Source organism: Scatophagus argus, chromosome 15 (assembly GCF_020382885.2).
Source record: "Scatophagus argus isolate fScaArg1 chromosome 15, fScaArg1.pri, whole genome shotgun sequence".
NCBI lineage: Eukaryota > Metazoa > Chordata > Actinopteri > Scatophagidae > Scatophagus > Scatophagus argus.
The window spans coordinates 11,251,797-11,275,893 of NC_058507.1; the positions used below are offsets into that span (position 1 = coordinate 11,251,797).

The 24,097-nt window shown below is 42.3% G+C and overlaps 1 protein-coding gene across 1 annotated transcript in view; it reads left to right on the forward strand.

The window, feature by feature from the left end:
* The window catches only part of asap2a (ArfGAP with SH3 domain, ankyrin repeat and PH domain 2a), a 49,532-nt gene that overhangs the window by 17,714 nt on the left and 7,721 nt on the right, over positions 1-24,097 (forward strand). The window contains exons 3-16 of the mRNA XM_046412129.1: positions 5,949-6,094; positions 6,994-7,068; positions 13,197-13,246; positions 16,260-16,389; positions 16,964-17,049; positions 17,209-17,284; positions 17,404-17,490; positions 18,725-18,828; positions 19,458-19,527; positions 19,966-20,053; positions 21,040-21,088; positions 21,458-21,624; positions 22,889-23,022; positions 23,597-23,691. Coding sequence (XP_046268085.1) covers positions 5,949-6,094; positions 6,994-7,068; positions 13,197-13,246; positions 16,260-16,389; positions 16,964-17,049; positions 17,209-17,284; positions 17,404-17,490; positions 18,725-18,828; positions 19,458-19,527; positions 19,966-20,053; positions 21,040-21,088; positions 21,458-21,624; positions 22,889-23,022; positions 23,597-23,691 — 1,357 coding nt within the window. The remainder of the gene's footprint in view (positions 1-5,948; positions 6,095-6,993; positions 7,069-13,196; positions 13,247-16,259; positions 16,390-16,963; positions 17,050-17,208; positions 17,285-17,403; positions 17,491-18,724; positions 18,829-19,457; positions 19,528-19,965; positions 20,054-21,039; positions 21,089-21,457; positions 21,625-22,888; positions 23,023-23,596; positions 23,692-24,097) is intronic.

Sequence of the window (24,097 nt, forward strand, 5' to 3'; positions counted from 1 at the left end):
TGTCCTTAAGGGATTCATTTCCTCATTTTTCTGCTCTCACTTTAGTCACTTTAGATTAGAGGTGATCAAAATTAGCTTTTTCATTTTGGTCATCAAAATCAAAAGCAGCATCACTCATTCTCCTGGTATTTTTTTTTCACCTCTGTCTGCTGTCTGGTGCACATCCGACGAAAGAAAAAAAAAATTCAAAGGCGACACAGGTAGCTTACCTGTAGCCTGCAGCTGTGCTTACATATACTCATCCTTCATGCACACAGACGATCAGCTGACTGGTACCGGAAGTGACAGTGTTTTACAACAGTGAACACTGTACCACTACCTTAATGAAGAATTTTGAAATCAAAATAACTTTATTAGGGCATAAACCTAATAATCTGTTGATCTTTACAAATCCAGATGCAGTAGTGTGAGAACTGACATAGGTGTCAATTAAATTGGAAGTCAGATTGAATCGTGGATTTGGAGGCTTTTGCTTGCTTTAGATGTTTTACCAACCAGCCCTTTTGGGGCACAAGTATATAAGTCTATTAATCCATGCCTTTTTATTTATCCTTTATCAGTTTTATAATGTGTTTCTGTCTTTGCTGTAAGAAAGCACAGCATTCTGTTGAGCTGAATCTTTTCGAAGGGATAATTAGTTTAATTCAGAAAAGGACATTAGATTGAAAATTAAAGCACCTGCCTCCCTGAAGCATTTGTTCCACTGCCTTAGAGGCAGAGGGTGGGGGGAGTTGAATAGTTTGCCTCTGTGTGTTATTACCATGCTCATTGTGGCTCTGTGTGCCAGTGTTGGGTGTTTCCAGTGTCTTTTGTTTGGTCTGCCCGGCAGAACCCCGCAGAGAGGGAGAGACAGGGGGAGAGAGGGAGACCTCTGAACAATGTGCTGAGCATGTCTTTTTTCCACAACAGTGTGAGCTCTGTTCAGAGCAGAGGGACAGCTGTCTGATCCAGACCCCCAAAGGAACAGCTGGGCAGCTCACTGTGTTTGTGTGTGGGTGCTGAGGCATGGATGTGTTTTCACCTCACTTCACTGTTAAACATGCATATACACGTACATATATTGTCTGTTTGTGTGCAAAGTTTACATGCTTGAGACTTGCTGCTCTTCAAGTCAGCCTTTTTGTCTTGAAGAGCAAAGCTTGTCCAGATTTCTACCAGGGCTTACAACAGAAACACGGTTTTGTTTGTGGAAATGTCCCTGTGTTTAATGCCTGTAACTCTTGAGCATGAGACAGACAAGTTCATGGATGAAAAAGGAACAGCGACGATTTCGGTTCAAACAGAGTATTGTCTGCTGTTTTTAGGCCACTTACTACACATACTGGACTCATAAAGCTGCACTTATCAATATTTACATTTACAATGGATCAAATAAGCATGTGTAATGATGTTTGGACATGGACACTTCTAAAGCAAAAATGTAATTAATTGAAAAATTAATGCAGGTAAGACTTAAAGCTAAATTGGATTGCAGAAAGTAAATGACAATGTACCCTCACTGTAGATGCTGAAATATAGGAAAGCAGTTGTGCTGCAGAATCTGAAACAAGATTATAGAGAAAAACAGTGAAAGCAGAGAGAGTCTTCTGAATGTTATTCATGGTGGGGGGGCTGAATAATGAGACACACAACAGGGAGCCTCAGCACTGACTGCCTCAATAACCAGAGAACACACTCCCACAACCCCGCAAGGATATTTTCAGCGCTGACTCGAGTGATAGTAATGATGAGGGTGGAGAAGGAGAGGGGAAGATGGAGGTTTGGTTAGAATGATGAGGGGGAAAATAAACAAGATTACAAGAGTTATCACGCTGGGGAGAACATGCGAGACTGAGCTAACAGTGTAAGCTTTAGTACCGGAGAGTAAGAGCAAGACGGGGAAAGGAAAGTGAAAAAGGTGAGAGAGAGAAAGAAACAACTGCATAGATGAGCGAGGGAGCCATGTGTTGCTGCAGGGAGCTGTCAGGTCGACAGCTTGAGGGGTTTGATGAATAAACCAGCAGCATCTCAAACCCCTGAACAACCTGGAGCTGATGGAGCGGAGCTGCTAGGACAGGCCTGCCAAAACTGCTGAACACTTAACGACTCGAGGCAGACGAGTGAACGCTGCGTTCCAGCTGTTGTGCCCAGAGGTGGACAGGATGGCTGGATGGGGCCGCTGAATAATGCAGAACTCGGCCCATGTTGCATCAGGAAAACGCTGAATCCGACGGATTCTGATCCGGCCATGTCCTTTAAATTGCTGCAGTGCATGCACGCGCGCACACACACACACACACACACACACATTTCTTTCCTGGCTGCCAGGTGACCAAGGAAATGAGATTCCCACAAGCTCTAAAGTAATTAAACTGCATGGATGTCTGAGGAGAAAGACTTGGAGAGACACTGAAAGAAAGAAGAATGAAGACTCAAAATAGCGGTTATATTGGATTCACATGTAATGAATTGTTTAAAGTCCCTCGTTTAAAAGAATGGGCAATATTCTGTAAAATGTGTGTGTTTGCTTAATGATTAATATCACTCCCATATCTGTAGGAGCTTTGCATAAAGACTGGAGGCAGGGGGAATCAGCAGGCCTGGCTCTGTCCAAGGGGTAAAAGTCTGTCTATCAGCACCCCTTAAGCTCACTAATCAACATGTTATATCTTGTGGTTTTATTCTGTACAAAAACAAAAGGGAAATATTGTGGTTTTACAGGAGGTCATGTGTGTGGCACACTGTTACTTGGCTGAAGCGGTGACTTCCTGGTGAGCTTTTGAGGTGCGAGTTGTTCTTTTGAAATCTGTCTTTCCAGTCTTGATGCCAAGATAAACTACCCAGCTCCTGGCTTTAGGGGCGGGGTTTGAGAGCAGTTTATCGAACATTCAAATCATTCAGTAAGGAATGAAGACGTCCTTCTTTTTCTTTGAATTTGCCATAGTGTCAGATAGAGGCCAAAAAAAATTCGATGAGGGATTTGCTGGCTGCCAAGCTTCACAAGTTTGGGTATTTTCCAAACTTGGGTGCAGATGGAACCCAACCCTACTTAGCTCCACCCTCATATTAACTGACAGATATGAGGCTAGTATTAACCTTATCATCTATTCTCTCAGTAAAGCAGCTAGTAATTGTATTCACCAAAACGTCAAGCTGTTCCCTCAGTATCCTCTTTTTTTTTTTTTTTTTTTTTTTTAATTTATTTGTCTTTCAAATTCTTGGTCTCGATCGCTCCTGCGTGTGAAAGATCACTACACTCCCTTCTGTCTGTGCCAGCTGCTGCATGAAGTGGCCGTGGACTCCAGTGTTGTTTTCATAGAGTCTGCAGAGAGATATGGAATTGATCTGAGGTTGGCCGCACATTGTGTCAGCAAGCATCGGAGCATCAGCCGACCAGGCCTGATGGAGCCGAGTTTAAAGCAATGAGTGTGGGAGAGACGGGGAGAGGAAGCAGAGGCCAGTCTGCTATCTGATGATTAAATCCTCTGTGTGTGTGTGTGTGTGTGTGTGTGAGAGAGAGAAAGAGAGATGGAAGAAGCTGCAAAACAGGCCTTTAGGATGTTAGATAATCCTCAGCAGATGCCTGGAAGATGCATATTATTTTATTTCCTGCATATGTTTTGATACAGTTAAGTATGTTGGAAACAAAAGGGTATTAGCAGGCCATTGGGTCTGCTGTAAAAGTGGTTATATGTGTTTAACCGTGTCATGGCCTCTTTCCTCCAGTAAACACAAGGTCATTGTTTCCTGAGGTCAAGGCACAACACAGCTTACGGCCCTTCTACCTTTTCATACATTTGTCTTTGTCTGAAACTACATTTTATTTAACTTTAAATGTGGAAGAAGCCCACTCCCAAAGTTTCCAGGATCTAGATCAACAGTTCCCAACCTGGGCATCCCAAAAAGGGGTCACAAGATACATTTTAGGGCAAAGGAGTAAAAACAACATTTGTACTCTCTAAAGGTATGCTTATTTTTTCAAAGAGGACCTATTTTAACTGTTCGAGTGACTCTCTTGTAACTGAAAGCTCTCAGGTTTGAACTGATGCAAAGCCCGTGTTTCTTTAAGAAAAGCCCTGAACACCAACTTACTGTGCTGAAAATGTTTAGGCAACATGCACAGGGCAGCACTGAATTAGCAGGTTTTGTTTACAGTGTAAACTATAGAAAAGGTCGCCTCTGTCTTCAAGTCTCACTTCTTTGACCCGCCACGTTGCCTATAAAGCAGCTCAACGTGTCATGCAGTCTTTTGAGGTTCAAAGCTGCTCTGTGCTGTAGGTTGCATGTGCGATGTGTTTAGCTCACATTACAACAAATACGCATGTAGTCACTAAGTAGCCCTGAGGGGGTTTGAGCTGTTTGTCAGCACTGAGTAGCAGAACTCGGAGCTCTCATGTGCCACTTCAAAACAACAGCAGGCCCCCGCCCTGTTGGCTCAGGGCCTGGCGGAGCCGCAGCCGAACAGCTGGAGCTGACGCGTAAACAGTAGGCTGCGGGTGTGTCGTGAGGGTCTGACAACAGGGCAGTGACTGAAGTTTACTGCGGCTGCCTGTACAGCACGTTTCACTGCTTTCAACCAGAGGCTGTTTTTAATGAATCTGTTAATCAACGGATCAACAGAATGACAGAAATATAGTGAAAAGTGCCTGTCACAGCTGACGTATTCACATTGCTTGTTATGTCTTTACAACGTCTTCTACACATCAAAGATTAGTTTACTAGAAAGCTCCATTTGAGAAACTTGAGTTAATTTGGCTTCAAAGTCAGGCATCAGTTATTTTATACTTGCTGTTTACTTGATCGTGTAATCATTTTATAATTTTTTTTGTTGTTGTTGTTTTTGCTCTAGTTTTTTGTTCAATAAATGATAATGATATAGTGTTTTTTTTTCTTTTTTGTATCCTTAATCCTCACCAAGCTCATCTGTATGAACTGCATCACATTTATTTTAGAAGTGTATATCAAAGGTAAGATACATTATAACAGGAGGGACTACTGCCGAAACTATTATTGATTTGATCCACAGAAGGTTAATCAGTAGCCGATTTTGGTAAATGAGGTTTTGAGGTTTTGAGGTTTTGGTGTTTGTCTGTTTTACTGTAATGGGTTTGGGTGCGCTGCTTGGGCAAGAAGAAAAATTGTGCTGGGGGTGGAGGTTCCAGTTTTTCGTGGTTATTTTGCTACAATTTATAAACCACTAATCAATTAATCTAAGAGGTCTTTTTAAAGCAACCTGTTTTTTGTAACTGTGGTTAAAATCGGTCTATACTATCTCAGGCACTGACCACACTGTCATTTTACCACTTGTGCACAAGTGTCTCATAGGAGCAGATAGTGACTCAGGCTTTTAATAACATGATGCATATCTCCTGCAGCAGAGGTGTGAGCTTATCCAGTCTCATCTATAAACCTCCCACATCTGTGTACCTGTGTCTGTTATCTCTGTGTGTGTGTGTGTGTATGTGTGTGTGCGTGCGTGCGTGCCTTTGGCCTTGAGTCATGATGTGGCAACAGGTTTCTCTTGTGTACCGCCCCCTCCCCCCGCCCACACACACACACACACTTTCTGTTGCTGTACTCATTGATTAAATGGCTTATCATTTTAGTACTGGTCAGAAGCTAGTTGATCCAAAGCGTTCCTGCATTCTCATACGTTCTCATCTCTAATGATGCTATCTCATTTTGTTCTTCAGCTGGTTAGCATATTATTCTTTCTCAGTGAGCTATACAAAGTAAACAAATTGAGACCAAGTGGCCAAAACTTTCCTCTCTGACAAAAATCCTGAGCTGTAATGGAAAGATTGTCCAGCCAGTAAAGTGGATCTTTGTTCACTGAAAGTCTACCATACATTATGAATACCCCAGTGATTAATTTCTGACTTGCAACAACAGTAGAAGACCATTGACTCCTACTGCCCGTCAAAGCTGATGTGTATTTGTGTGTGTGTGTGTGTGCGTCTGTTTTCCAGCCCACGTAGAGAACGAGGAGCAGTACACTCAGGCCCTGGAGAAGTTTGGAGAAAACTGCGTGTACAGAGATGATCCTGATCTGGGTTCAGCTTTCCTTAAGTTCTCCGTCTTCACCAAGGAGCTCACGGCGCTCTTCAAAAACCTGGTGAGCCCTCGCATGTGTGTATTTATGGAGGAGGGAGAGATTAAAATCCACTGGGACAAAGAAAGATTTCCATCCTGTCCCTAATTGTCTCTATCCCCTAGAGTCTTGGTGTGTGTTCTCTAACACACACACACACACACAGACTCTTGCTGGATCTTGACGCACTTACGAGTTTTCCACTGAGATTGACAAAGAGCCTCTGTAAAGGCAAATATCTGGTGGGTCTAATTCAACCTGATCCCCGCTCTGTTAAAGCCAGGTTTTGTACTGAAGCCAAAGCTTTATTAGCTAAATTTGACATCCTCGTGTGAAGTGTGTCACTGCCCCAGGACATTGTATGGGCTCACACTGACAGCAGGCGCTTGAGATTTAATGCTATCCCAATGCATATATAACATATTAAAGAAATATGATCTTTCACCTGACGTGAGTGTGAAGATGTAATCTCTCAAAGCTTTAACAAGCTTCCTAGATAACATGATGTGCAGTATTATACACAGAGGCTGACTTTAATTATTACAGCAAAGGGAGGAGTTGCTTGTCTGCCAGTGGATTGTTTTATATTTTTGACTTTAATGATGTGAAATTTTGATGTCTTGCTGATGAAAAGATGGTGGAAATCGTGCCGTGGGGGTGAACTTAAAGATATAAGTGAGACTTTGTCCCCTTTTACCTCATTTAACTTCTTTTCACCATCATTTACTGAAGATAAGAGTAGAAAGCTGTCATGCATTTTTACCTGAGTGCCTTCCTCTTCTTTCATTGTATGTGCTGCTGGATGCTGAAAGGATTATGTCTCAGAGGTGTCGGGCGCCCATGACATTGTACTCTCCTGCAGGTTCAAATCCGCTGATGTAACCTTTCAACTCTTATCTTGTCTCTGTCGTCACCTCCTCCAGTTCCAAAACATGAACAACATCATCACCTTTCCTCTGGACAGCCTGCTGAAAGGAGACCTGAAGGGAGTCAAAGGGGTAAGGCAACCAGTGTGGTCCTTTGTTACTGAACAGTTGAACAGAGAGGTTATACAAGTAAATTGCTTTATCCTTGTACACTTTATACACTGTTTTGCAGCAACAAAAGACAAGAGTTATCTCAAATGTGAATTTGCAGGGAATTTGAAATAATCTCATACTTATTTTGCATCTGGTGGACCCTCTTACTGTGCAAGAGAGCTGTTACTAACACAAAACAAACCAGCTGATTGACACAGCAATTATTCTCACCACAAACACAAAATTTAGAATAAATTTGAATGGAAACATGCTCATCTATGCTGTAGTTTAAGCAGCAGAGCTGCTGGTTTAAAGTGGTTTGAAGCGACCGTGACATTCATTGCCATGCCTGAAGTCCTGCTGTCTTCTCTAACAAGGCTGATATCAAGCTGCTTTGATCGGCCCTCCTGTTTGAGTTGATTTGAGTAGAAATCAGACAGATTGTTGATGAAGTGGCTGCCTGATGACACCTGGCTTCAGCAGAGAGTAAAAGTATCAGCACGATGTCAGAAACAACTCGTGACACTCCTTAAATGTGTGAAATCAGTCAACATAATGTATGCGTATTTGTTGGAACAATGCCTGAGGTCGCTCGGCAGAACACAGGAAGAAGTGTTGGAATGGAGTCTACAAAAACTCAGCACAGCCTGATTTTGCATAGAGCGCCAGGGTGAACAATTCATAGGGACGCATGGATGATTTTAGAGTTCACAGTCCACTCAATAAATGCTCCCCTTTTAATTGTGTTGCGTGCTGCGTACAAGAACTTGCCCTTAAAAAAGGCCTGCTATTGACCATTCTTTAAGTATGTCTGAGGTTTCTTTATGCCTTTTTTATGAGAGACAGATGGAAGATCACAGGAAACAAGATGGTGAGAAAGACTTAAACATGGCCTTTGTAGTTTATGGTGGCTTTAAACCCCAAAACTCCCAGGGTGACAGAAATTAAATTTACAAAAACTTTCTACTCAGAAAATATGGAAACAAATCTGACCAGACATGTAATTGCAGCTTTTAATGTTTGACAGTTTTTAATACTCCTTATATATATATATATATATATACATATATATATATACATGTATATGTATAGGTTAGCCTTTACATATATATGCTGACACATTAGTTAGTCTGCCAGGCGATCATGTGCCTCCCTCAATCAGACTAAACCCAGACGCTCGTTAACAGGCTGCGCAGTTCTGTAATGCAGTCAGCCCTCGTTACTGTCCGCACCAGTCTGTGACCTTTCACTCTCCAGGCACATGATTTGCTGTGGTTTTTCACAGAGGTATGATGCGATTAAGCTTGCTCTGTAATGATGCTGGTTGCCATAGAAACGTCAGTCGGCCCCATGACCCTCGGCCACTTGGCTCCTTCTTGACCCCTGAACTGTTTAGCCTGTCTCTTCTCTTGCTCTTTTTCGTGTCTCTTGAGTGTTTTTCTTTTCAGCCTCTATCTGCTTTTCTCTTCCTAGATTTCCTTTCTTTGTCTTCTTGTCTCTCTGCTATTATCTGTCCCTCTCTGTCCCCCCCCCCCTTGTCTCCCTCACTCTGCCCCCTTTGCTCATCCCCTCACTCTCCAGTCTGACTGTGGCAGCCAGTCACATCTGTGATGCTTACTCTCTTATTACTCATTAGCCCTGGGATGATTCTCATTACCCCAACGACACGGGGCTAATGAGCTGCTGGTCGTTTTATACCTCAGGACACACACACATTTACACACACTCCGATAATTGTCACCACTGTTTTAATGTCACTAAAGCTCAGAAATTAAGCCTTCATTGTCGTTAGAAGAAAAGTGAGGAAGAAAGCAGAGAAAAGAGTCACCCCCCCCCCCCTTCAACCTGTTGCTCACCTCCTCAGCCCAAGGCCATTCCCACTTCTCTCCTTCCCCCCCCTCATTATCTTTCTCCTCCTCCTTTCTGATATTGTTCTGCTTTTCCACTCCTGTCTGCACCCAGAGCTCCCTGTTAGGAGAGGAGGAAGCAGGAAGAAGTCCAGACCTGCATGATGAGCTCTTTAGATTGTAGGGAGAAAAGGAAGGAGAGAGAAGCATAAAAGAGGAAGAGAGATGTGTTTAAGAGATCAGGGAAGTATATGGAGTGAAATTAGATAAGGATTTACAAATGTGTATAATGATTTGTGAATCACTGATTTGACAATTTTACAAATGAACACAACTTGCTTAAATGTCAGTATTCTATTTTCCATTTATTGGTTGAAGAAAATTGTTTTAATAAGATTTTCTTTTATTTGCTTTTCTTCAAAGCTCTCTTTGCATATATCTGTCTAAAAATAATTGTCTTTATTTACAAAAACAGTATAGTCAGTGAATTTGAGCTTACCATAATTAAGTTACATGTAAAAAATACAAACTTAAATGTTGTGTGTTGATGAGCTATTGTCAGCTGTTGTTTGGGGAAATTTCTCTCACTTTCTCACACAAACGTACTGAAGAGCTGGGTGTTTTCCACCAGCACTTAAACACAAAGCATTTTTAGATTAGAGGCTTTAAAAAACTCCCAAAACTCCCTGTGCTGACACATGCAGCATGTTGTAAATAAATGAAAGCTTAAGGTCACAACAGGGAGACTGAGCTGGTAAGAGCTTGGAAAAATATTTTTAGGGGAGTAATGAGGAACAAAATAACCACAAATAAGAATATCTCATTGCAGACAATGTGTAAATGACATAACCCTAAAAATGTTGTTACTAATTTTCTTTCAAGGCATAAAAATGTTAAAATGCTACAATTATTGCAGCTGTATGGCAGCTATAATAGCCACCAGTCTTTTCATTTGATTTAACTCAGAACTTAATGGACTGATCCCTCAGAGCTTGTTAATATTCTACCAGTGGCGTGTTTGGCAATGACTGCGATGAACTAAACCCCAAGGGAGGCAGCCAGTAATGGCTCTGTGATTAGAGGGCTACCACCTAGCAACCTGTCCCCGCTGTCACTCTGCTAAAAGCCCACCATTTTCCACCTCATCTACCTACATGGCCATTTCACCAATTTGCATTTAATGTGTAAATTCAGCTCTTGCTTTTTAATCTGTGCTTTCTGTAGGTCTTTGTAGGCTTTGCACAGGATGCAGCTCAGTCAGTACTAGCAAATGGGATGGGGTCACTACAAGACCCAGTAGAAGACACACACACACGCACACTCCAGTCTGTGGACAATGGAAAATGCTGAGTCCACCGGACCTTTCTGCTAACCACAAACTTTCAGAATGGAGGCCTGCATGATGTCATGCCTGCAGTCGACCCGCTCATCCTCTGCTTACTGACCGCTCTGTGTTTCTAACCCGCCATGAGTCATTTCAGCTTATCACTATTCAGTTACAGTGTCTGGATAGTTGCAGCAGAATCTGCTGTGTTTGTGTAAGGGAGTAGTATGAGGACTGTGGTCTAATGTGTTTGGAGTGAGCGATGAAGTGAGTCCAGCTGCACCCTGTCGCACTGTGGCTCAGTGGGACGTGAACAGCCGAGCCGCCCACACACACTCGCTGTTGGAGATTTTAGATAAGAGCAGATTACTAATCAATGCCTTTCCCCCGTTTGTTTGCATACGACATGTTCTGCTATCAGCCAGAACATCAGCAGCATCGGTAGTTTTCAAAGTTATTAAAACAAGGATTTACAAACAGCAGAAGTAGTAGATTAAAGGGCTAGTTTGGACGTTTTCTACTTTCTATGCAGAAGTACTCACTGCGATCTGTGGTTCATCCAGAGTGATATCCCTGAAATATTTTGTCAATTAAATGTTTACATTGATTGCAGGTGATAACATTACATTTATACATGAACATTTGTTCATTTGTCGTTTGTGATGATGTGCTCAATTCATAAAAGATGCTGAGCATGAAAAAACCTGGCATAAACAGGTTCTATGAATCCCATTTGTATCTCATACATCTGTAGTTTCTTAAATTGGTGGCACCTGCCTTGCGATTCCCCTTTTATGCAGTGCTACCACAAATCAGGATTTGGTTAGAACCAGTAATGGTTCAGCTGAGAAAACTGAGATTATTCAGCCTTTGTATTTTGAAGAGGCTGTATACCATGCAAGTACCACAGATCCAAACTAACTCTGTGTTTTTTGCTGCCGACCAGGTTGCACATTCATTACTGAGGTGAGAAAAGGTGTGAAGAATGTGTGACAGGAAGAGCTATTCCTGGGCATGTGTGGTAGTAGGTAGGAAGAGGTGATAAGTTTTGGAAGAGGCACTTGTCAAGGGCATGACATTCCTCCTCCGTCCTTCAGCAAGACAGGGAATGGGGGCGCTAAAAGCTTGCTGCTCCCTCAGGGAGTGTTTCGCCCCTGTGCCCTGGCCTATTCTGCTCTGCCATTCCCTGCCCAGCGATGCCTGGCTGTGGTATTTTTAGCCATTGTTGCCATTTCTCTCCTCTCTCTGGCTCTGACATTTCCTTCCGCTCCCCCTCTCTTTACTCTCTGGCTCTCTCTTGACCTGCAGTTCGTTCTTTTAGCGCCTTCCTCTTCTGCTTTGGCTTTTGTTCTTCACAGGCTCGTTCTGTTGCTTTGGTCGCCAGCTTCTTTTGTATTTTTGTAGTCTTTTATTCTCTCTTTCCTCTGGTGGTTTCTGCCCTTGAGCTGATCTGTCTGAATGGCTGAGAGCTCCTTGGCTTGGCCCAGTGAACCAGACTGTGATCCTGTGGGCTGACAGGTTGAGCCTGCCACTCTCCTGCTGTTGAAGTGGAGGTCAACAGCAGGATCATAACACTGGACTAAAGCCGTAAGCTGTCTGTCCAGGCGAACAGAACTGTGTGTGCTTTTCACATTCATGGACAGAAATGCTCAGTGAGCCAGACATAAGTGCTGCTTAAGTACTAAATGTTAGTATGGCTTTGAGTTTTCTTTTACTAAAATCCTCTCTTCAGTGCCATGATGAATTGTGAAGGCAACATTTGAGTTAGATGTTACATAATTTTCGATTGTTGAGCAGACTTTGCTGGCATTCCGGGTTTGGGTTCAGGCAACAATTCTTTTTGTCAAATTTTACTTTTTTTGACACCAGTTAGGCTCAGTATTGTTTGCTTTTGTTTGTCCTAATCACTGTTTAATCAGCACTGCAGCTGTTGAAAGCAAACCCATGATGAGAAGTCACAGTTGCTTCTCGTCGATGTCACCAGAGGAATCGCGTTAACAAATGCCAAAATCAATCGCACTGTGCTCCTGCTTTGCCAAAAAACAAACCTCCTCAGTCACTTCCACTCTGTTCTCTGCAGAGACAGCTGCATCTGTGAGGAGGATGATTCAGCTTACTGATGTTGAAACACACACCTGCAAACACACACACACACACAAGCTCTTGTTCTTTTGTGAGTAAGAGAGGAAAGTATTTTCTGAACATGTGACAGTTGATGATGATTGTAACTTCTGAGATTCCTGGTTGCTGTAAATGTCAGAATACCTGTATCCAGTCACAGTACCATATTTTTCTTTATGTATTATGATTTTCATAGTTGCGTATTAATCCATCTGTATTGTTTTGGTTACAGGAATAATTAGTAGCATTTTGGTTAATTTTGGGGGGAAAATTTGATGAAGAGATTCTACTGTTTGTAAGGAAACACTGTAGTTGACGGTCCCTCCAACAGCCACTTAGCTTAGCACAAAGACTGGAAACTGGTAGAACCAGTTGTCTAAAGGTAAGAGAGATTCATCTGCCAGCTACTGCAACACTCTGAGGCCAGCCAGGAAATACTAAAGGCTTGTATCCTCTCATAAAACCACAAATTGTGCATTTTATACTATCTTTGTAGGGATGAAACAAATGCGTTCCAACATATTTTGACTTGAGCTGGGGTATCTGTTTCCTGTCTGTATAGTTAGCCAAGCTCATCAGCTGCTGGCTTTAGATTCAGATTTATGGCCCAATCATCTTTGCATTTTCTGTTTTGTTAACAACTTACTGTCAGAATTGTTGAGATTGACAGGACATTCTTGATCCTGGAAACAATAATCTCACCCAAGGTCCATTTAGTAGCTGTTCTGGAGCTTTCTGTCACATGAAAACCTGTAGCTGAATGATTTTCTGTTGATTTACTGAACACTTTCTGCTTTGTGTTGTTTTTTTCGCAGGATCTGAAAAAGCCTTTTGACAAAGCCTGGAAGGACTACGAAACTAAAGTGTAAGAAACCTAATTTTAAAAAAAGTGACATATTTTGTCATTGGAGGGAACTCACTCCAACGAAATTTGTTCTCTGCATTTAACCCACCCAAGTGACGTGCACACACACACAGCAAACCCGGGGCAGTGGGCGACCGCGTGCAGCGCCCGGGGAGCAGTGGGGGTTAGGTACCTTGCTCAAGGGCACCTCAGCCATGGACACCGGGACGGGGAATCGAACCAGCGATCCACCGGTTACGGGTCCGACACCCTAACCGCTGATCCACGACTGCCCCAACTTTGTGTACTCAACAGCTTATGATTCATTTTCCATAGACGTAACCAGACATTTGATGATTTGTTATGGGGATAAAACAATCATTGGCCTAATAATCTATATCTGTATTGACCTTAAAAAATCAGTTAGTCCCTCGTTTGTTAGTTAACCAGTTAAAATTGTTCAGCATACTGACCCAGTGATTATACAGTCATCACGAGTTTGAATTTATGAATTCAACTGCTCAGACTAGTCCTGCCTATTTAAAGTCATGCATGTCAGTAAGTTCGGATGAAAGGTGCAGTGCATGTCCTGTTTCTGGGTGACTTGTCATGACTAACTGCTCTCCCCCTCTTAACTTTCCCCTGTGATTATTTGTCAGCACATCCTTGATAATGTGAATAACCAGCCCTCACCATCACTTTCCCGCCTCCACACTGAGATGCCACGTGCTCTCACACACCATGGCGATTGTGCATGCGAAACAACACATGACTTTTTACAGCACTTTCATGTATTTTACAAGCTGCAAAGGACATTCTTTACTGAAAGGGTAATACATCTTCTCTCCACACCGTTTCGATCAGACAGTACGGACTTTGTACTGACATCGAGAGTTCAGCCGGATGTTATGTGACTTGTTCCTGCCCGTCCCAACTTATTTTTATGTTTTGACTCTATTGATGACAAACAGAGGTCATCAATAGAGTTCAGTTTTCTTCCTGATTGATAAACCACCCGAACACCCCGACGCATCCTGCCGCTGTCCTTTATCAGTGATCCTCTGGTTGTCTCTGATCTCTCTGCTGTTTGCTGTCAATAGCAGCCTGGTTTCATATCACAGACACGGAGAGATTAAAGTATTTTTGTCTTAATGCAGCACTGATTTCTGATTCCCTAATTTGATTTTCAAGCTCTTTGCAATCGACAGCCTGAATTCTGTTTTTAGTCTCCAGGTTTGGAATTTTCTCACTTTGAATCTTGTTGATTCAGGAAGAGTGTTTAATATGAAATGTATTTACTAAAATCAGCCCCCCCCCCCCAAATTTGAACACAGAATTCATCTACCAAAGTAACTCAAAAGTCCAGTTTCTGTGTTTTTCTTTTCCTTTTAATTGAATCACTCCCTGAATTGACGGGACTGAAAGTGAAAGGATTCTCATCAATTGAAAAACTGTCAGTTTGGCTGGTGGTCAAACAGTCTGGCTAACATGTGTCTCTCCATTAGCCGCCACACTGATGATGCTGTAATGCTGTCAGGGCTGAAGACTCATGTGCTCACAAAGGCCGACAGTGTGCTCTCAGTGAAATTGAATTTGGGTTGTTGTGGAAAAATTGCCAAATTTATGATCAAAACTACTGGCTATCAAAACTTACTGTTTTGTGTCTTCAGAGCTGATTGATTCTTGTTTTCCAACCATGCCTCAAACAACTTTGTTGAATAAAAATAAACTGCTTTAGTTTAGTGAAATGAATCTGAATTGTGTCTCAACAAATCAATTTAACCTTTGTGAACATGACAGTAAATATTAATGATACAACTGCAGTTTAATGCAGTTGTAGACCAGTTTGAAGCTGGAAGTGTATAATCAAACAAAGAAATGAATACAAAGCACTTTTACTTTAGTGACACTGGACTGTGCAACTCCAAGAATACAGAAGAACTTCTTCTTTATTTTTCTTTATTTTGAAGTGATGCGACATCATGAAATCACAGTATAAAGGATAAAGGAAAGAATCATGGCAGTTGAGAAGGAATGGTAAAGGAAGACTTTTGGAAGAGACGGTTAGCTTAGCATAAAGACTCAAATAAAGGGCAAATAGCTAGCATAGCTGTTTAAAGTTAGTAAAATACTAACAATAACGTGATATATATTGTTTATGTTCCACCTTTTTAAAGTTAATCAGTCAGTTTCGCAAAATGTCAAAGTGTTCCTTTAATAATAGCTAGTAGTTTTAGATTATAACACCGTCATTTTAAAGATGACTCATGCAGTCCCATCACTTTGATTTTCCTCTTTAAACACTCGCCCCGTCGCTCTGAGACGAAACAAACTGCTGCATCCTTTTTGTAGGGAATATGCTGTGAGAAAAACAACAGCATATGGAAAAGAATGCCCTGTTGCATGGACCGGTGCCTCCTCTCCTGTGTGTGGTGTTATCCTGACTGCCTGTTTGACAAATTCAATGCAGAGATTATAGTCTTTGTGAAAAATCAGCCCTGGGTGCAGACTGTCAGGCAACCTAGTCATTCTTATTTACAAAGGGAAACCATGAAAGAGGTGGCATTTCAGGACTCTTCCACTAACATCTCCTCTTCCAGGGATGGTTTCACTGCCACAAGGGGGGTGAGTTGGTCATGTTGTGGCAGTGTCGGTTCCATCGTGAAGAGATGATACGTTCCTACTGGATTAAAAGCCAAGGTTACCTGATGCAGCAACAGCACTTAAAAAAATTGTTGTAAAGTTTGAAGATCGCTTACTGCCTGGGTGGCTTAGATGAACTTACAGAGGCACACTGATTTTACTGTTACATTCCAGCCATTTTTAACCTCATAGCTTAAGCTACCCATTTTTAACCCATAACCTTTTAATTAGGAAAAAACTGCAAATCTTCTTGGGCAATCACCTTCTCCTTCTTTATCTGCCAAGTTGCACTAGGGCTGATTTTACACAATACAACACTGTTGGTGCGTGAATGGCACTGTCATGGATGTGCTGTGTGTTCTTTGACCCCTGTGATGTCACTTCCTGCCAGCACCAAGATAGAGAAGGAGAAGAAGGAGCACGCAAGGCAGCACGGGATGATCAGGACGGAAATCAGTGGGGCAGAAATCGCTGAAGAGATGGAGAAGGAGAGGAGATTCTTTCAGCTGCAGATGTGTGAGGTGAGGGGGATGATGATGATGATGATGATGATGATGGGAAGCCAGATCTGACTGTCGCAGAAGTGCGAAAGTATTAGTGTCAAAACCTAAATAAAGACTATGATTATACCTCAAAATGTATTACCTGATTCATATTTTGGCTTGATAATCTGAATCTGCAAGCTAAGTATTATTAATATTTTTCCTTCAAAATATTGTGTAGTGCAAGTATACAGCTGCTTAAAATGTAAATACCCAGGTACAGTCCAGTACTTTGTAAATGTACTTGGTTACCTTCCATTGCTGCACACAGTTGATGATGTGTGGTTTGGAAAAGCAACCTTTAGGCAGACAAACTCTTTGGGTAAAGGTTAGATATTTCAGAATGGGTCTGTAGCTGTTTGGGAAAAAAAAGTCTTAGATCACATTTAGCTTGTTTGTGCAGTCTGTATAACTTTGATGTTTTAGTTAATAAAACTAAAGTTGAAAGATGAAGACTTTGAAGTTTCCAGATACGAGATGAAAGGGACGTATACGTTTGATATTGAAGCTGGCCTCGCCTGTCTGAATAAATCTGTATTCAATATGTTTACAGTATCTCCTGAAAGTCAATGAGATCAAAATCAAGAAGGGAGTGGACCTGCTGCAGAACCTCATTAAGTACTTCCACGCACAGTGCAAGTAAGATTTCAAGTCAGCCTGAAAATCATGCTCAGCCATTTTATAGTTTATTATGATTGTTGTGTGATTAGCAAATGTTGTCAAATTACCTGAAAGGTTGATATGACTCTTACACATTACGTTTTCATGCAGTGGTAAACTCTCGTTCTTCCTGTTCAGTTTCTTCCAGGACGGTCTGAAGGCCGTGGACAACCTGAAGCCTTCCATAGAAAAACTGGCAACAGATCTGCACACGGTGAGAAAACCAGCACCTCTGGTATCTTCCTTCCTTAAGCTTGTCCCTGACATTTGTCTCACATATGCGTCATATATGTTGTTTTCCCTCCTGGTTTCTCGCTCTTTCTTTCCCTGCAGATAAAGCAGGTTCAGGATGAGGAGAGGAAACAGCTGACTCAGTTACGAGAAGTCCTCAAGTCAGCGCTACAGGTGGAGCAGAAGGAGGTAACACACACACACGCACACACACACGCTGCTAAAGGTGTTATGTTACCTTTCAGTGTCAAATATCACATTTTTATGAATCTACTCATGAATTATATTTGATATAAACAAGGCTTAATAGGCGACTCTATCAGAGTCCACGCAAGAGCAAATTTCTACCTAAATCTCCTGTGAAAATGCACCTGCAGTCAGTCTTGAAAAGGTTGACGTGTTTCCTGTTTATTTCATACATGCATGCATATCTTCCGTTTTCTCCACCACCTGAATGAGCAGTAATTTTTAACGGACCCCAGGCTTGTGCAAACTATTAAATCTCACCTGAAGATTGTTTTCCTCTTTCCTTCTCTGCCTCCGTCTTTTGTGAAACAAGTCTAGGAGAGTAAGTGGATTTCTTGAAAACCAACAAACAAAAAAATAAAAAGCTATTTTCTGTGGTTGCTTGCTTGTTTAGTGTGGCTTCAGTCGTAGTTACTACGTCACTGGTTTGTTTTCTGGTCTGATAATAGATGTTTTTCCTCAGACATTGCCATGTTTCAGTGCTTTGTTCAATGGTCAATTTAAGTTGTGTGTGTGTGGTTTTTTTTTGTTTGTTTTTTTTAATGACTTTTCAATGAGTTAAGCTCGTGGTGGAGCTGCATTCCTGCTCCTCCACTTTCATCCGTTTATCCTGTTGGCTGTGTTTGTGCATTTGCTGATAACAGCACACACCAGTGAAATCATCAATGCTTCATCAACGCCTGCCTTCAGAAGTCATCCTCTCTGCTTCCTGTAGTGTCCCCAGAAAGGAAATGACATCACTCTGGCCTTTGTTTCATCCTTGTTGTTTTTACATTGCAGTCAAACCTGAATATCCGAAATATAAATCAAGTCACATGTAATCTAAATAAAGTAGCTGTGACTTGCCTTTTGATCTTTCAGATTTTGCTCGTTTGATTCTTATTCAGAGGCGTATAAGCTCCTCTGATTTTGTTATTCCCACGTGTGCCAAATTCATTCAGGCTCATAGCGGCAATCTGCTGATTGTTGTTTGTACTTGCTTGGAAATTCTCAGAGGAGACCCCGAAGCGGAGCGAAAATCTGAGCCATTTAGTGCTTCAGTGGCTCCCACTTGACTGCAATGTGGATTTGCTGATCCAGTGTGCAGCACCAGCCCTTTTTTTTCTTTTTTATGTTCTTTTTTTCCTATAATGCTCTGATTTGTCATATATTTCTGTTTGCATGTGTGTTTTCCCAGGATTCACAGGTGCGGCAGAGCACCACCTACAGCCTCCACCAGCCGCAGGGCAATAAGGAGCACGGCACAGAGCGCAGCGGCTACCTTTACAAGAAAAGTGATGGGTGAGCGTCAAAATAAGGTGATGTGGTTCTGTAGGTGGAAAGCATAATAGTCTACTGTACATAATAGTTGTAGGGGTAAGTTTTTCTTTTGTGCTGTACATGATTTTTCATACTATAAAATGAAATGAGTCATTATGAGTCAGACTGCTAATGACTCTCATTCATTTAATCATTTGTATATAAAATGTCTCAAATTGGTAAAATATGCCCATTTCCCAGCAGCCAAGGTTAACATCTTCAGATTGCTTTTTTTGAATGACAACCCATCCAGAGATTTTAAATGTATAATGATTTAAATAAAAAGAGAGAGAGAGAGAGAGAGAATTAAATGAATAAGAGAAAAGTAGCAAATTCTCTGATCGGAGCAGCTGGAACTGGAGACGCTTTGGTGTTTTTCATTGAGAAATGACTAAAACAACTAATCAGCTACCCATACTGTTGCAGATTAATTTTCTGTTGATCAGCTCATCGGTTCATCAGTTAATTTTTTCAGCTCTAGAACTAATGATGCATCTTTTTGTAAGTACAATAACACTGCTCAGCCTGTGTGTCATGAACATAATGTGTCTGTTAGCGTCTGTTGTCACTGTGGCTGTGACGTTCTAATCGCCGCGTTCTGTGTGTCACAGGTTGAGGAAAGTGTGGCAGAAGAGAAAGTGCACAGCAAAGAACGGATACCTCACCATCTCGCACGGCACAGTGAGTGAACAGCGATACGATGCGACTGTAATGATGAAAACAAATACATGCGTGTGAAAAGATCTCCACACATTGACACTGTCAGTGTCCTGGCTGTGGGTCACCTCTCCAGCCAGTCATCATCTTCACCCGTTAACTATGAAAGTATTAACAGACAGCAGCAGAGAGCACACTTTGGGGATGATTCCTCTCAAATCGCCGCCTCAGCCGAGTGTTTTTAAACTTTAAACTCTGTTCCCGTGTGAAGATTTAAGCACAGTTTGTATCACTTAGCAGCTTATCTGATGTTTTATTTGGCTCTGGCTGTCATCTGATACAGTTAAACACACCACTCTCTCACTCATTTATGTTATCATTGTTACCCTCCCTCTCTCCCTCCCTCTCTCCCTCCCTCTCTCCCTCCCTCCCTCTCTCCCTCCCTCCCTCTCTCCCTGGAAGGCTAACCGGCCACCAGCTAAACTCAACCTGCTCACCTGCCAAGTGAAACACAATCCTGAGGAAAAGAGAAGCTTTGACCTCATATCCCGTAAGTTCAGCCTTGGCTTCTTTCTTATTTTATGTGTTGCCTTCCTTATCTGTTTGTCCGTGCTTGCTGCTGGCCACCTTCTTTCCCCTTTGCACATTAAAAGTGCCTCATTTTAATGAGCCCCAGTCATCCAGGAAGCGGCAGGCGAGGATGTGTTATGCAGCAGTGTGGATTCAAAATGTTTCTATCCAGCAAGCTGCAGCAAGGAAAATTTAAGTTGACTCAGTCGTTTTTCGGTCTCAGAGAAATTCATTCATTCAGTCATTTCCACAGTTGACAGTTGAATTGACAGAAAAATATCTACAAATCAATCAGTAATTAAAATAATCGTTCAAATTGTTTGTTAATTCTTCCCTTAATAGTTTTTTGTTGTCCCTGTATGACTGTGAGATGTAGCCAACATTACCTTCCACGCCTCAGCACTGGTGATACATGTGGGGGCACTATTTGTTTTTGGGCTGTCCGTCCATCCATCCTTCTGTCCTTCCTTTCGTCTCATTCTCGTTAATGCAAGCGATGACTTGGGAAATCACACACTAATTATCACAAAGCAGTCTTTTTTAAGGGTATTTTTTTGCGCATTTTATCCCTCTTTTATTACTATGTTGACAGTAGAGAGATGACAGTAAATGTTTGCAGTTAGACATAGAAGAGGAATGACATGGAACAGATATTGCATTTCACACTCATTTGAAGTTTTTCCACACAAAAGAGATACTGACATGGTGCTGGAGAGGCATGATGTAGTTTAAGTTTCTTCAGATGCAGTGGTGTGTCAGTAGTCCTCAGTCTTCCTGGTTTAAGGACAGAAGACTGAAATAAAAAGAGAGCTAAAAGAGTTTTTGTTGTTTTCTGTTCAGCAGTTTATCCCCAGCCTGAGCTGTCGGTAGGATCCTTCAATGTCCTCTGGATGTAATCACTTTCTACTTTTGTCTCCTCGCTTTCTTTTCTCTTCTGTTGTGTCATTCATTTCTTTTTTGTTTCAGACGACAGGACGTATCACTTTCAGGCCGAGGACGATCAGGATTGTCAGATGTAAGTGCCTGTTCCTTCCTCCCGTGCGTGCGTGCGTGCGTGCGTGCGTGCGTGCGTGCGTGCGTGCGTGCGTGCGTGCGTGCGTGCGTGCGTGTGTGTGTGTGTGTTGGCACGTGGCAGCCTTGTGTGCTTAAATGCATCCTGTTTACCACCTCAGACACTCTCCACACACACTTCCTACCTCACACCCAGCCAGACGCTTGGCCTTGTCTTTACCTCCCACCTCCTGCCTTTTACTCCCATCTTCCCTCCCTTTTCAACTCCATCTGCTTTTCTTCACATGACTGTCTGCCTCCCATCCCCACCTCTCAGCTTACCTCTCCCCCCTCTGTCTGCCTGACTCACCTCTTCTCCTCTCCCCTCCTCCAGCTGGATCTCAGTGCTACAGAACAGTAAGGAGGAGGCCTTGAATCAGGCTTTTAAAGGCGACCAGCATGTTGGTGAGAACAACATAGTGCAGGAGCTGACCAAGGCGATCCTGGGAGAGGTCAAGAGGATGAGGGGAAACGACGTGTGCTGTGACTGTGGAGCACCCAGTGAGTGGAAAAGATCACCTCAGTGCACAATTGAAACAACTGTTATGTTCTGTAAATGGTTGTGAGTGGGCAAAAACAGGTCACACCAGCAGTTTTCATATTTTAAACTCTTAAAGATCAGGCTTACTTAGGTTAAGTTACAAGATTGTTGCGTGATAATTTCATTTAATGTGATGGTTGCAGTCTGCAAGAAGCAGATTAATACATTAATACAATAAAATAATGTATGTGACATTGTTATATGTAATGTCGTAATGAGGTTTTGCAGAAATGTCAGTACTGGTGTCCTTTTTTGTTGGATTCTCTCTTTTGAGTTAATTAAATACTTATAGCCATCACACAGCTGCTGGAACGATAGGCGTGTTTCCAAACTGAGAGAGGTGCTTTGGGTATTTTTTGCACAATGCCGCTTCAGCTGTAATTCCTTGATTATTTCAATCTCGCGACATGGGGACGGGATCAGTCAGGATCTTACAATGATTCTCCACGGTTCTGTGGTTAAAATCAAATTTCATTTTTGACGACAATCACAGAGAATCCCAGGAAAAGAGTGAAATATTCTCTGGAGGTTTTGACCTGAAAATCAAGGGTAATCGTACTGAGTCCAATCTTGTCTTCTAAGCTGAAGCCAACAGTATGCACACTGCGATGTGAAGCATGTTTCAAGACTCAGACACAAGCCAACAGACATGTCTCGCTGCCTGGTAATGGGGCTAAAAATGTGTGGTATGCTTTTGGAAAGTGTTATCACTGATGTATATGCATAGCTATGAGGTAAAGTGGTGGTGTGGTCTTAGTATGGCGAGTCCTTGGATCTGAAAATGTTGAAATGCCGAAGACGGGATCGTCTTTATTTTTGGAGCTCTACATTTGAAATCAGTTTTTCCTCAAATCCCATGAAATTTTCTCCTGCAGGCGTACTTTTGCGTACCGAACGTGGCATTCACATATGGTATATCCACACATCCACACGGAGTATCGAGGCCAAACTTGGCTACAGTTTAGCTTGGTCACTTTCCTCTGACATTGTGTGCTCTGAGATAGCGAAAAACCCCTCAGGCAGCTATTAAATTTCCAAAGCTAGCAGCTTTCTACAAGGACACATCAAAGTTGGCTCACGTGCTGCAGAAATCACTTTTGCTTTAGTGGTTTTTGCCCAGGGACAGCGTGTCGCCCTTATTCATTTCCCGCTCCCTCTTTTCCCTCATGTCATTTTACTGCTGCTTCTCTCCATTCTTTTGACTTTCCTTTTTCTCTTTCTCAGACCCGACGTGGCTGTCCACCAACCTGGGCATCCTCACCTGCATTGAATGTTCTGGGATCCACAGGGAGCTGGGAGTCCACTATTCCAGGATCCAGTCTCTCACTCTGGATGTACTCAGCACCTCAGAGCTCTTGGTAAATCACTGCTGGCATCCATCCTCTCGCTGAATCACCTCACGTCCCTTGTTTTCCGTTGCAGTTTGAGTCACCTCACTGAATTGATTTTTTTTTTCTGTAGAAATCTCTCTGGATATTTTTAGGCAGGATACAACCAGGTGGGAGAGGGACAGGTGAGAGTAGGTAGAGTAAGAAAGATTGAGGAGGACATGAGGGAGAGTAAATTGAGATTAACATCCTCCCAGACCTCCTCTCTTCCCTCCTCCAAGACCTCTGCAAGTCTCCACACTCAGAATAGCTGAGATTTTTTTGGCTTTCTAATCACTGTTTGGTGTAGAGATTTACCGCCTGTGGGACATTCAGGATTAAATGCTTCCAGTGCTGATTGTTTTCCATGGTGTTAAGACGCCAGTGGTGTTTGCCACAGTCATACAGACATTGTGCTGTTTGTAAGGCTCCACGCACAGTTTAGGACGTGTACCTCCCGATGGAGGTGTGAGTCGAGCTGGCAAAGCTGATGAACTGATGCATGTGGTGCAGGAAATGGCTAGTATGGTGAGTGCTAATATATATGTGTGTGTGTGCTCCACAGCTGGCCAAGAATGTGGGGAATGCAGGCTTTAATGAAATCATGGAGGCTTGTTTAAGTGCTGAAAATGTGGTGAAACCCAACCCAGCCAGTGACATGTAAGTCACCCCTCAAACGTCTCTGCTGCACACTCCCTCAACCATTTCCATCTCTCGCTCCTCACTTGTTTCACATTACACTATTGCCACAGCCGATCAACAGCTGGTGACACACCATCACTGTAACATGTGTGGCAGTGATGCACAGGGGGGTTAGAAGGGTTAACTAACTAAGAAATAAAAACGTGTGTCTGAAGGGTTCATATTCTCACATGTAATATTTTAGGTATAGCATTTTTTCAGAAATTTGAAGTTTGATCACATATCACTATATTCAGAGCAGTTCAAATGTGTGTCACATGTCTTACAGAAGTGTTAGAAAATCACAATTGCTTGAGCCAAGTTCCTCTTTGAACACAACAGCGATTTGTTTTCCTTCCCACAAAAGAAAATTTTTGGTTTTACA